Source organism: Sporobolomyces salmoneus (genome assembly GCF_050403485.1).
Source record: "Sporobolomyces salmoneus JCM6883 DNA, S_salmoneus_JCM6883_v1_ctg13, whole genome shotgun sequence".
NCBI lineage: Eukaryota > Fungi > Basidiomycota > Microbotryomycetes > Sporidiobolales > Sporidiobolaceae > Sporobolomyces > Sporobolomyces salmoneus.
The window spans coordinates 110,302-123,301 of NW_027481150.1; the positions used below are offsets into that span (position 1 = coordinate 110,302).

The 13,000-nt window shown below is 52.0% G+C and overlaps 5 protein-coding genes across 5 annotated transcripts; 2 read left to right on the forward strand and 3 right to left on the reverse strand.

The window, feature by feature from the left end:
• Window positions 1-75: 75 nt before the first annotated feature.
• On the reverse strand, window positions 76-956 carry JCM6883_000185 (uncharacterized protein; the record flags this gene model as incomplete). Its single annotated transcript, XM_076630915.1, has 2 exons — window positions 76-384; window positions 462-956. The coding sequence occupies 2 exons, from the start codon at window positions 954-956 to the stop codon at window positions 76-78; spliced, it is 804 nt and encodes a 267-aa protein (XP_076489055.1).
• A 627-nt stretch (window positions 957-1,583) lies between these two features.
• Window positions 1,584-4,173, forward strand: COG6 (Golgi transport complex subunit COG6; the record flags this gene model as incomplete). The annotated part of the gene is made up of 9 exons (XM_076630916.1): window positions 1,584-1,895; window positions 1,962-2,092; window positions 2,161-2,361; window positions 2,431-2,595; window positions 2,659-3,001; window positions 3,062-3,198; window positions 3,264-3,693; window positions 3,754-3,822; window positions 3,886-4,173. The coding sequence occupies 9 exons, from the start codon at window positions 1,584-1,586 to the stop codon at window positions 4,171-4,173; spliced, it is 2,076 nt and encodes a 691-aa protein (XP_076489056.1).
• Window positions 4,174-4,699: 526 nt separating this feature from the next.
• On the reverse strand, window positions 4,700-7,137 carry JCM6883_000187 (uncharacterized protein; the record flags this gene model as incomplete). The annotated part of the gene is made up of 9 exons (XM_076630917.1): window positions 4,700-4,770; window positions 4,841-4,970; window positions 5,041-5,250; window positions 5,319-5,397; window positions 5,468-5,665; window positions 5,724-5,776; window positions 5,842-6,582; window positions 6,673-6,930; window positions 7,111-7,137. The coding sequence occupies 9 exons, from the start codon at window positions 7,135-7,137 to the stop codon at window positions 4,700-4,702; spliced, it is 1,767 nt and encodes a 588-aa protein (XP_076489057.1).
• A 647-nt stretch (window positions 7,138-7,784) lies between these two features.
• JCM6883_000188 (uncharacterized protein) lies at window positions 7,785-9,677 on the reverse strand (the record flags this gene model as incomplete). Its single annotated transcript, XM_076630918.1, has 3 exons — window positions 7,785-8,053; window positions 8,954-9,082; window positions 9,149-9,677. The coding sequence occupies 3 exons, from the start codon at window positions 9,675-9,677 to the stop codon at window positions 7,785-7,787; spliced, it is 927 nt and encodes a 308-aa protein (XP_076489058.1).
• A 787-nt stretch (window positions 9,678-10,464) lies between these two features.
• On the forward strand, window positions 10,465-12,920 carry PCK1 (phosphoenolpyruvate carboxykinase PCK1; the record flags this gene model as incomplete). Its single annotated transcript, XM_076630919.1, has 8 exons — window positions 10,465-10,520; window positions 10,885-10,972; window positions 11,049-11,302; window positions 11,366-11,460; window positions 11,525-11,730; window positions 11,799-11,998; window positions 12,067-12,770; window positions 12,844-12,920. 8 exons carry the CDS (start codon window positions 10,465-10,467, stop codon window positions 12,918-12,920), a joined length of 1,680 nt encoding a protein of 559 aa, XP_076489059.1.
• Between the last annotated feature and the right edge of the window lie 80 nt (window positions 12,921-13,000).

Sequence of the window (13,000 nt, forward strand, 5' to 3'; positions counted from 1 at the left end):
GTTGAAGATCGCTCTTTCTCTCCCTTTCCCTCTCACGTTCTGTTCGGAAATGGAAGACCGTATGACATTTCGACCCTACAGAGTAGAAGAGTTATCCCAATCGACCCAAGCGATCGTGTTCTCAACAACATGATGAAGTCCAGCCGGGAATCGATAAAACATCCTCCACAAATTGAGTCCCCATTCCGACTGTGCTCCTCGGACTGCGGTCCAATTTCTCCCAATCCCTAGCGATTTTCCCGGGCAGAACTTCGGCGAACAAGAGCGAACGACGATGGCTCGACTAGGAGTAACGATTCCGCCAGGACTTCCCCATTTGATGTCACCGTTCATGATCAAGAGCTTCTTTCCACACATGTTTTTCATGCCACCGAACTGTGCGGCCTGAAAGGACGACGAGAGAGAATGCATGGTCAGTCATTGAACGCTTCGCTGAGAGTTCGAAGAAGAGGGGTTCTCACGAGTTCCTCCGAGACGGAAACGCTCAACGTATCAGCATTCGAATCGATCACGAGGCCGGGACATTCTGCTGCGGATCCCGAATACCAACCAGTTCCGTTCGTCACCAACGTATTGTTGTATTGCGCAGCTCCGGATTCCCGATAGTTGAGGTAAGTGTCGATGTTGAACCATTCGAGGGGACGGTTTTGGAAACATGCAGGCTTGGTGAGGGTATAGTTGAGCGGCAGTTTAGGGCAGAGAGAAGGAGTGGAAGAGGGTGTAGACGATGAGGAAGTGGAAGACGAAGTGCGGGTCCTGATTACTCGACTCCAGCTCGGAAACGTCGTGGTTGTCGTCAGGGGAGAGGGTTTTGCCGTGTTGACTTTCGACCACACGAGAGAGGAAGTCGAGGAGGGTTTCGCTGTGTCGACCTTGGACCACACGAGTGATTCGGAGGGAGAAGGAACGGCGAGGACGAGTGAGGCGAGCGAGAGGAGGGGGAAAATGAAATGCATCGTGCGTAGGGCTTCCTCGAAGGGAGGAGAGGTGGGACTAACGAGATATCGAGAGAAGGAAGAGGTTCGCCGGATCGGCGGTCATTTAAGAGAGGAACAAAGCCGGTGTGGTTGAAAGGGAGAAGCGAGGTGAATATGAAACGCAGGGGAAGAGGGGAGAAAGGGAGAGCGATGGGACAAAGGTCCACGCAATAGTACGCTACGACATAAGCGTTACCTGCTGCTCTAGGCTAGCTCGAGTTTAGGGATTCCCTCGAATACTGAGGAGCAGCGTTTTTGCGGATCGTAGAGTTGCGAAGCGAGATTTGCAAGCATTCGAGCGCGCGAAGTCGAAGCATCTTGCTGTCAACGATCTTGGTTGTCTGCTGTCAACGTTGCCGAGCCTATCTGAAGCCTCCACAGTGCTTCTGGAGCGTGAAAGATGTAGCTTTGATCGACGAGGTGAGAAAGCGAGGAGTCTGGGTAATTCTTCGTGAGTGCGCCTCTAGGGTCTCCAACGTATGAGTTGGAGCTGTCGGCGAGGGACCGCGTAAGATTGTGTATCGACGAGTGAGAGGTCGGAAGGGAAGAGGTGGAGCTCTACAGAACGGCTTCCTCTTCCACCTACCTATCCAAACTCGAACGCGGATGGCGACAATAGAATCGCGTCCTACGCTACCGACACGGAGCAGCTCCGGCAATCACGCTTCATCGACTCGAAATCCGCTCAACCTCAAAGTTCATCGTTTACTCACTTCAAACCTCGAAGATGCCGGAACCCGAGCCGCTTTAGAAACCTTGGGAGAGCTAGAACATGCAGAGAAGGACTCGGGTGAAGGCGTACAGGGCGGAGGGATCAAGGCAGCGCTCGAACGCGGAGGAGGTTTGAGGAAAGAAATCGATGCGAGAATGACTCAAGGTAGCAAGGAGTTCCTCAAGGCGTTCTCACAAGTCAACGACGTACGTCTAAGCGTCTTTCGGCGTGAAATTCGAGGGAGGAAGCTGACATTCGGATTTCGCAAACAGAAATTGAGCATGTTGCAGTCTCACCTCGACGCGATGCACGTCTGTTGTGACGAGGTACAGTCAGAGTTGGACAAGGCGAACAAGGGAACACGCTATCTGCTCGAACATGCAGAGGGTCTTCGGCAACAACGGTTAGTTTTCCCTCGTTTCCCGCTCTCCTTCCTTTTTTTCTCACCCTCCTTCGTTCCTCCTGATGCAGATCAAACGTCGTCGTACAACAGTCTCTCGTACATCTCTTCCTCACGAGATTCACCCTTTCCGACGCAGAACTGAGAACGCTGAGCTCGAGAGATGTCTCCGTCGGTCCCGAGCTGTTCGCCGCGATGGACAAGACTGAACGGATACGAGCCGATTGTAGAGCATTACTGAGTGGAGAAGCTGGAGAAGGTACGAAAGCTGGGTGCGTCGGTCCTTCCTCTCGACTTTACCTTACGAACAGTCGAACCTGACTTTTGACCCCCAAACTCAGTCTCGATATCATGGAATACACCGCACAGCACCTAGAAGCTGGATACCAGAAGATCTTCAAGTGGTGCACGTTCCAAGCTCGTGGATTCGCCAGAGACGTTCTCGAAGTTTCGACAACAGTTCGAACAGCTATCGCGAGGCTAAAATCTCGACCTGATCTTCTCTCGTGAGTCGAGACCTTCACCTTCACGTGGCTCGTCCCCTTGGCTCACCCGCTTTCGTGCTACAGTGAGGTGCTGACCGTACTCGGAACGACTCGATCTACGTCTATCCTCAATCTCTTCCTCGACGCACTGACTCGCGGAGGACCAAACGGTTTACCTCGACCGATCGAACTACACGCTCATGACCCCATTCGCTACGTTGGAGATATGCTCGCCTGGATCCATCAGGCTATGGCGGGAGAGCGCGAATTCCTCGAGAGTCTATTCGGAATCAAGGACGAAGGGAGATGGGTCGGAAGCGTGCACGCCTACAGTTTGCGATCGAGAGGCGGAGTCGAAATGAGTGACGAGGATAGGGTCAAGACGTTGCTGGACAAGGATTTCGAGGGTTGCGGAAGACCGCTCAAGGTGAGTTCGGTAGCGATTCGACTTCAGATCTACTATGCTGACTTGCCTCTTTTCTCACAGATTCGCGTCCAACAAACAGTCAAGAGTCAGGAAAGTAGCATCATGGCTTATCGAATCTCGACTTTGATCCATTTCTATCAAGTCACGATGGAGAGAACGATCGGTCCCGATGCACTCATGTCGCAAGTCCTGAGCGAGTGAGTCTCGTCCGTCTTCCACCGTGTACCGAACGAGTACACTGATCTTGCTCGTTGTTCTGTAGGCTGATGGATCATTCCTACGAAGTCTTCTTCGAAACTTTACGAGCCCAAGGTCGAAGTTTCCTTCGATTCGTTCAACCTCCAGCCGCTGCCCTTTCCGCCCCTACACAACTTCGAGACGCTCTCTCAATCCTCCGAGAGATCATGTCGGTCTACTCTTCCTCACTCCTCGATCATGAAGCTTCTATCGCGACTCCCGAAAAACGCCAAACCGAATTCAAGGATGTTCTCGACGCGGCGCTGGATCCGGCGCTCCAAATGTGCTCGGCGATGGCAGAAATGAGACCGCTGTCGTGGGATCAAGCCGTGTTCTGGGTCAATTGCGACGAGGCAGTTTTGGCTTGTCTCGAACCATTCGATTTTACGGTGGAGAAGAGGGACCAGCTGCAGGAGAACGAAGCGAAGCATGTCGAAAGCTTGACTGCCGAACACGTAAGTTCCAACTCGCTCGATTCGCATCAGCGCGAGGTTGACCTTGTTTTCGTCCATCAGCTTGGACACCTCATGAAGAGTACCGGTCTGGAATCCCTTCTCGCTACTCTGCGATCGAAAGATGGCGAGGTAAGTGTTTCCCTCCTCTGGTTTCCTAAAGTTCGCGAATAACAGACGAGTTTTACTGTGCAGACCCCTCTTTCTCACCTCGACGAGGCATCGGCAAACGTCGTCATTCAATCAATCACGACGTTCTCGAACTTCCTTTCTACTGTCGACACTCTCGGATCCCCTCGACTCTCCCTCCTACCACCTCATCTCGCTTCAGCGATTCACTCTGAAGCGCTAGCGAGGATCAGTCGAGCCTACGACGAACTCTACGATGCAATCCTCGATGAGAAGAATCGATACGAAGGCAGACACACCTTACTGAGAAGGAGCAAGGAGGAAGTCGCAACTCTTTTGGGAGTTGGTTTCTAGTTTCGCTCGCAGTAGATATCCAGTCCTATCTTTCGTGCCTTTGTTGTAACGAGCTTCGAACTACTCTGTCTCTCTCTCGGGAACCAGTTCCAGATCGCAAGGTTGGTAGATAAGGGACACACAAAGGTCCAGAAGAGCGTTGCAAAGGAAGTGAGAAAACAATAGGCAGAGTCGCACTCGAACGGCGAGAAGAAACAAAGGAATAGACGGAACAAAATAGACAAAACCGAAAACGAAAAACGAAAAGGAGGGGCAGCAAATCGAGCGAGAAGTATGTAACGGTTGTGAAGTTGGAAGTCGGTACGATGTGAGAGGAGAGAGCGCGGTAAATCGAGGCATATCGAGAAGAGTGAGAGGGGAATAAGGGTATAACGTGAAGGTCGAAACGAGGAGGGAGAAGAGGGGAAGGGGGAAGAACGAGTGCGAAGAATCGGTTGAGGTATGTCGCGAGATAAGACGGTGGGTGTGATGGGTATAGACCGAAAGACGACAGAGGTTCGAGCGAGAAATGAAGATTGCGTGCTCCTTAGGAAGATTCCTCGCTCGCGGCGCGTTTCAAAGCCCAGTTTCGGGCAAAGATCGAAGCCTTGAGGAACTCTGCAGATCAGAAATGACAATCGTCAGTGACAGTGCCATTTGTCGAGAGCTGGGTTGTTGAAAGACTCACTCTTGTTCGAGTATTTTTTGTAAACGAATTTTTCATCGAATCCGGGTGCGGCGATCGATTCGAGGAGGAAACCAGCAGGTACTAAAAGTTGGGCTTCGGTGTAGTCAGAGTAGAAGATGAAGGCTTCATTCTGTTGGCGTCAACAAATCTACATCAGTATTCGCTCGCTCGCGAGACGTCTGAGGAAAAGCTCGACGCACCCAGTCTCCCCCAAGCATCCTTCTCGCAAGGTACATACCAATCGCGGCAACCATACTAGGTTTCGCTCTGAGGAAACGGTGATCGAGAAGAGTGACCTCCATCAAGAACTTGGAAAGAGTACGAGTTTGGATGTCGTAGTCGTCGGCTTTCGAGATTCGTCGGACCCAGGAGTAAGGGGAGCAGTAGGAAGAGATGTTGAACTCGAGAGACTACAGTCGGTGTACGAGACGATCAGTACACTATTGAGAGCGAGGAAGGGAGTGCGGAAAAGACTTACCTGGAGCATGATTCGTTCACCTTTGAGAATCTCTTCGCGGCTGTAACCACCTTCAGTCATGTAGACAAACTCCTCGACGCTACGATGAAAACGGAGAGAGGCAGTCAGCACGGATCGCAGTCTCGAATTGCTGAAGAGTCGAAGCTCACGAAGGAGCCATGATTTCCTCGTATTTGGCGGCGATGAACATAGCAGTGACACCGACGAGTTGGAACTTGACGAGGGAGACGACTCGGTTCGAGAGGAATCGGTCGATAACGTTGACGGCGATCCAAAGAGTTTCAGGGAGCATGTGGTATCGCATGTGAACTTGGAGTAGCCAGTCGATGAGAGTCGTACGCATGGGCCTAAAGCGCGGGATATCAGTCTTCTGATGCTAACTCGTGAGACGAGAGACTAGCTTACCATTCAATTTCGCTTTGATGATCCATGTAACGAGGGTTGGGCATGGAAGCCTCCTGTGAACGACGACAAAGGATGAGTGACTTGTCGGCCATCAAGTACCTGCATGAATCGAACGTACCTCGAGCTTGCTCATGTAAGCGAAAATTTCGTCGCTGTATTCGGCGACCATGCTGATGTCCCAAAAGTCTTGTTCCTCGCGGAATTCTCGCTTGACTTGCTGCAAGAGTAGTTCGCTGTTGATGGCATCCTCCTCGTCGATGCAGTCGGCCACCCAGTTCTCGGGATCGATTTCGATCGCTTGTTCAGGTTCGACGATTCGGACCTTGTCGTCGTGATGGGAGTTGAACGCTCCAGAGTTTCCACCGTCTTCTTCGTCCGAGAACTCGACGTCGTGAGTTCGTTTGTGACTCTTGGCTTGAGAGTGTGCCGAAGGGGAAGAAGGAGCAGGTTCCGTCTTCATCTGTTGGTCTTGAGCCCATTCGCTCGTTCCGTCGATGCCCAAGCCAACCGCCGCCTCTTCATCGTCGCGGAGCACCTCGACGTCTCCTTGTCCCGACCAGGCTCCTTCCCATTCACCTTGTTGCAACCGCGGCGCGCTCGGAGCGACTGAAGGAGCAGGTTGAGAATTTGATCGGACGGCTGTGCGTGCGGGACGACTCGATTTGACGGGGACCGGGTTCGCGGCGGTCGAAGAAGAGTTGATCTTGAGGCGACCGAGGCCGGTTCCAGTCGAAGAAGGAGGTTGAGGAAGGGTAGAGTTGACTGAAACGGAAGAGTTGGATGAAGCGGTTCTCGACCGAGTGTGAGGTTTGACGAGCCCTCCATTGATCGAATCTTTCGATGTACGATCAACTTGAACCTGTTCGTGCGCGATGGGGGAGAGTGGGAGGAAAAGTTAGCGACTGGATGAGGTCACTACATGCGAACAACAAAGGAATCGGGAGCTCACTCGGTTATTACCTCCGGCGTTCGATACATCTCCCAATGCTCTCCTAGGTCCTGGTAGTACGGCAGCTTTACCGACTGCGACAGTGGAACTTGACGAGGGAGCCGTCTTGCCGACTGTTCGTCCTCCAGCGAGAGAAGTCGTTGAAGTCTTGCCAATCAACCTCGGTTGAGCCTGTTGAGGAGCGGGGTTGGCGGAAGTAGAGTTTTCATCCTGGCTGAGACGCATCGGAGCGCGAGATGCTCGACGAGGGCGAGATACCTATTCACAGTCGGGAGCGAGAAAATGTTGAACAATAAAATCAGCTCTCGTCCTGACATTCTAGGTCACTCTGAGTAGTGCCCAATGCATAACGACCCTTTCTTCGTATAATGATGGTGGTCGATTCGAAAACGGATGGATGGGAAGAGGGGACGACGAATCGGTAGAACATCGACTGACCTTTGCTTGACTAGCGGCCGTAGACATCTTCGGGAGGTTATCCGGGGTGTTCTAGAGTATACCTAGGTAGTATAGAGGCTATCGAAAAGGTCGAAGAGTCGGTCGAGACTGAAGAAAGGGAGTTGAACGGTCGAAACAACAAACAGGTTCGAGGGTCGAGGAGGGACCGAGATGGGCTGGTAGAGTAGTAAAAGAGGGCGGAGAGGGTGTTTGAGTTATCCTCGAGGTGGAATGCCTTGAAATCGGAAGCAGGCGAGACGAACTGGAAAGAGAGAGGTCCGACTGAGCTCTGAGAAAAATACGACCCCGAATTATTCACCGAACTCTCTCGTACGAGCTTTTGAGTATCCATACAGAGCATGTAGCAGTGTACTAAGGGTCACGAGGCCCTCGAGATCCCCCTTAAACAGAGCGAAAAATCGACTTGTTGAACCAGTGTCTCTCGCGAGCTGTTACCTAGCTTCGCTCAAAGTATCTTTTTGTATCTCCGACTAGGCGGGACGACTTCCATAGTGGTCTCTGAGACAGGGACGCTTCTCGCGGTCACCCAATTGAAGGACTCAACGGGACCTCAGCTCAAATGTTCCTCTCGTTCAAAGGTTGAATTCGTTCCTTCTGCCCTTCTGACGCTTGGCGGATATACCGAGCGGGACGGCGCATCGTCTCGGCTTAGATCAAGCTTGGAATGTGTGCCCGCGAGAGTCGGTATGAAAACTTCTTTCGTTTTGAACTTCGTTCGTCTTGTCGAAGGCGTCCTTGTCGGACCAGGCTTGTCGAGGGTCGAGAAGTTCGGAAGGAACGCCTTCGAGGGCAGTCGGGATCGAGAGGTTGAACACTGGCGACTTCTTGAACTCGCACTTGGCGAGGGATCCATCGTGGATAGAGTCGACGAGCTTGCGAGTGATCTTGAGGGGGCATCGCTTTCCGGTTCCGAAACTTCCACCTACCCAACCGTTAAGATCGAAGACCGCGTTAGTTCATGTTTCGATAGATGCAGAAAGAGAGTAGACGCATTGTATTTAATAACAAAGCTCGCTTGTCGCAACCGCTTTCTCATTTGCCTCTTGCCAATTTGGAGTACCTCCTCTCGTATCGCACATCGAGAGGTGCTACACACGTCGAGCATTCGACCTGATAGCATCCCCGGATAGCTCTCGAAGACCGGGCATTGAACTTGAATATCAGGCCTGAGGCCTGATGTCGAAGGATTCGCACATGGCTCACTTGCCTAGATTACAAGCATGACAATCTTCGCGTTACACTCCACCGTCACAGACGAAGCCGATCGTACGCCGGGTGTATTGCGTCAGCCCTCAAGGAATGGTACGACGAACCGCAAAGTTCACACCTCAGCGCGAAGTGCGAATCGCCACTTTTGCTTTCGCTCTACGCTGCTTCGGATCAAATGTAGAGCAGACGTTGCAGTAGATTGCACGGACCTGCCAGGGCTACAATGTGAGGGCAAGCAGTACGTTGATGTCCACTCGCTCCGAGCTATGACTCTCGGGAGAACGACGAGCAATGACGAGAACACGACATCTATTCCCGAGGCGAACACAACGGAGCCAAGTCTAAAGCAAACAGAGTAGAAGTAACTATGGGCAGACAAAGCTTGCCGGCGAAAGAACAAAAAAGGGAAATCTAAAACCAAACAGAAACGATGTGAAAGGGCGAAGGGGTAACATTCAAGGGTCTATATAAAGACGTTCAGGCAGAAGGAGAGGTCGAGTCGCCTAGGCTAGGCAATCCCGGCTTGAAACGACTTTCGCTTGCTGGATCCGCAACGAACGGAAAAGTCAGCGATGAAGTTCAGTAATCGCCCGCTCGCGAGGTGGATACTTACCAGTACGAACGACAGCGGCATCCCCAGTCTCTTCGCTATCGGGCTTGACCGTTTGCGAGGGTTTTTGATCGGGAAGGTATCGAAGAGTTCCGCCAACTTCTTGAAGCGAGAACCCACGAGGAGGAAGAGCTACGTTCGACAGGCGTCGTCAGTCTCTGTGACGTCCTCTCGGATCGAAAACAGAGGGAGACTCACGATTTCCACCCCTCTTGATCCTCCTAGCGTTCGTTTCCGAGTAATAACCTTCGTCGACCGTCTCTCCATACGACCTTCGCTCCCTCGAGAGCTCATACATCATGTCCCAGTTTGATTGCTCTTCAGCACTGCGCTTCCAAGTCGCCGAGGGCATGGGCGAAGGAGCTTGTCGACGGTTGAGCATTCCAGAAGGAAGGGGAGAGGGAGCTTGTCGACGATTCAACATGCCTGAAGGAAGGGGAGAAGGAGCTTGGCGACGTTTCAGGTAAGACTCGAAGTCGTAGCGGCGCTGGAGCCCATCACGGCGGGAGAGTACCGGGGTCGCTGAACGACGAGCGAGGGTCGGAGTAGCGGAATGGTGACCACTCGTAGGCGTCGCCGAACGACGATGAAGGGGCTCATAAGTCGGTGTCGCGAGCTGTCGAGCATAGTGTTCGTGGTGGTGGTTGTTTGGTCCAGGATAATGAGCGAAGGAAGAAGAGAAGAAGAGGGACGAGAGGATTGCGAAGAGGATGAATCGAGACGGCATCGCTCTGCTGGCTCTGCAAGGTCGACGAGTGGTAGATGGGAGAAAGAAACAACAAGCGAACGATGCCTTTGAGAGAGGTAGCAAACCCCGCAGACTATCGAGTAGAAGATTGGTGAACACGGTCGAATTGCGAAAATGACTGGTGGCGAAGCTTTCGCAGAGCCCGACTCGTTAGGACCAAGCTCTACCGTATGTACCTTCGATCGAACCCGCTGTAGTTTCAGCAATGTTTCGTGGAATAACTGCTTTGCGAGAAAAGAGTTCTCAGTTCAAGTTTTGAGCTTTGTCCGTCGAAAGGGCGAAACTCACTCACACATCTCGTTGTTCGACGCTGTCGTAGTCGAGTCGTCTGCGATACTGTACTGTACAGTACAACCCGCTTTGTTCGCATTTTCGAACAGGAAGAAATCAAAAGGCAAGCCGCGGTTCGGAGAAATTGTGTCGGCCGTTTGAGGAAAGTTTTCGTGGACGCAACCAATCAAATTGTACGAATTCGAGGCGGAAGACGACGGAACCGAAACGAGGCCGTAAAATTCCGGAACTCTGCGATGCATCGCAGCTTTGCGCCGACTTGCTCCTGCACTTTCTCTCTCTCTTTCCTTCTTTCTTTGACCCTACTTTCTCTCACATACTCTCACTGTAGAGCTACCGTCACCGTGAGCCTCTTATCCCTCTCCCTTCCGACTACCCCTCCCCCTCTTCCCCGCTTATTGAATACAGGCGAGCCGAAAAGTTAACATTTTCCGACGTCGTTGACAGCTCTACTCGATCAAAAACACCATCCAATATGTCTCCCCGCTCTATCACCCCTCTTCGCCATGGAGAAGAACCTACAAATGACTCGTGAGTGCTGGCTTTCAAATCCTTTTCAAGACTTGCTTGTGACCTGCGTCATCTTGAGAACGACGTCGAACGCTGTGGGAGCATCGATGGGATATGTCTGAGGTCGAGGAGGGGCGGTGGAAATCGTTTCGAGCTTGAGGAGGCAGTGGAATGGAAGGAATCGTCGCGGAAGTTGCCGGAGTTCCTGTTCGGTCTCCGCTCAGTATCACGAGATGTCGTCTAGAAGGACGTATACAACCCTGTCTCCGTCGGTACGAGCGTATTCGGAGTCGATTGAAGCTGAAAGAGGATTTTCGCAACCGATTTTCAATTCCCCCTCTTTCGAAAACGGCGAACTGACCTGGCTTTCGCTTTGAATCGACAGCTCGAACGAACCTACGTATGGACTCCTCGGAAAAGAGCTCTCCATGTTCTCGGAAGCCGGTTTCGACATGCAAAAAATCCACCTCAAGGTTTGTCGTCCTCTCTTTCCCTTCTCTTCGTACGCTCTCGAACCCTGGCTGAATCGTTCTCGTTACCTCTCTACAGCGTAACGCTCCGGTCGCTCAACTTTACGAAGATGCTATCAAGTACGAAGGAGCCGTTATCGCCGACTCTGGAGCATTGATCAACTTTTCCGGAAAGAAGACTGGTCGTTCGCCCAAGGACAAGCGTATTGTCTACGAAGAAACCTCGCGAGACGACGTTTGGTGGGGTGCTGTCAACATTCAAATGGATGAGCACACTTTCGAAATCAACCGCGAACGTGCTATCGATTACCTCAACACTCGCGACAACGTCTAGTGAGTCTCGCCTCATCTTGCCGTTGACGACGTAGATGACTGACGAAGGATTGTTTGTGACAGCGTCTTTGACGGTTTCGCTGGATGGGATCCCAAATACCGCATCAAGGTTCGAGTTGTCACTTCTCGTGCCTACCACGCTCTCTTCATGCACAACAGTCAGTCCTGCGTCTCTCTTACGGTCAGGTCGTCTCGTCACTGACATCCTTCACGCTCGAACAGTGCTCATCCGACCTACGAAGAAGGAACTCGCCGAATTCGGAACTCCCGATTTCACCATTTACAACGCTGGTCAATTCCCTGCGAATCGTTTCACCGCCGGTATGACTTCGCAAACCTCGGTCGAGGTCAACTTCAAACGTCACGAGATGGTCATCCTCGGTACCGAATACGCTGGAGAAATGAAGAAGGGAATCTTCTCGGTTATGGTCAGTCTCTCAAGCTTTATCCCGCGAGAGAGAGTGATCACTGACAGTCTTCTGGATTGTGATTATAGCACTACCTTCAACCCGTCAAATTCGGCAACCTTTCGCTTCACTCTTCCGCGAACCAAGGTCCCGATGGAGACGTTTCTCTCTTCTTCGGTCTCTCTGGAACTGGAAAGACTACCCTCTCTGCCGATCCCCGTCGTTCTCTCATCGGTGACGACGAACACGTCTGGTCCGACAACGGTGTCTTCAACATCGAGGGAGGATGGTGAGTTTTTCGAAAATTGAGCTTGTTCCTGCGATTCTCTTGACTGATAACTGTTCCCTCGTACTCAGCTACGCCAAGTGTGTCGGTCTCGATGCTGAGAAGGAACCCGATATCTACAATGCCATCCGTTTCGGTTCGATTCTCGAAAACGTTACCTACGACCCGACGACTCGTGAACCCAACTACGAGGATACCGGTATCACTGAGAACACTCGTTGCGCCTACCCTATCGAGTACATCAACAACGCCATGATCCCCTGCATGTCGCCGAATCAACCGAAAAACATCATTTACCTCACTTGCGACGCTTTCGGTGTTCTTCCTCCCGTCTCTCTCCTCGATGCCAACCAAGCTCAATACTGGTTCTTGTCGGGATACACCTCGAAGACCCCTGGAACCGAAGACGGTATCGCTGAACCTACTCCGACTTTCTCGACCGCTTTCGGAGCTCCTTTCATTATCCTTCACCCTTCTCGTTACGCCTCGATGCTCGCCACTCGTATGCAAGCACAGGGAACCAAGTGCTGGCTCGTGTCGACTGGTTGGACAGGAGGACCCTACGGAAAAGGACAACGTTGTCCTCTCAAAGTAACCCGAAAGATCATCGATTCCATCCACGACGGAAGTCTTCTCAAGGGTGAATTCGTCAAGACCGGAGCGTTCAAACTCCAGATTCCCAAGGAGCTCGAAGGAGTCCCTTCGGAGATGCTTGATCCGGCGCAAGCTTGGGCCGACAAAGAAGCCTATCAGCGAACCGTTGCGAAAGTCGCTGGTCAGTTTTCTCGATTCTCTTCCCTCGGCTGTCTTCTAGCCGAATCCTGACGCTTTCACTTGGGCACCGACAGGTCTCTTCAATGACGCCTTCGCTCGTTACGCCTCTGATACCACTCCCGACGTCGTTGCAGCTGGACCAGAAGTTTGAGTTTTCGCCTTTACGCAATTTTGATTTTGATTTGCAGCTTTGTCTCCTTTCTTTCTTCTGTCGTTACGATTATGTTACAC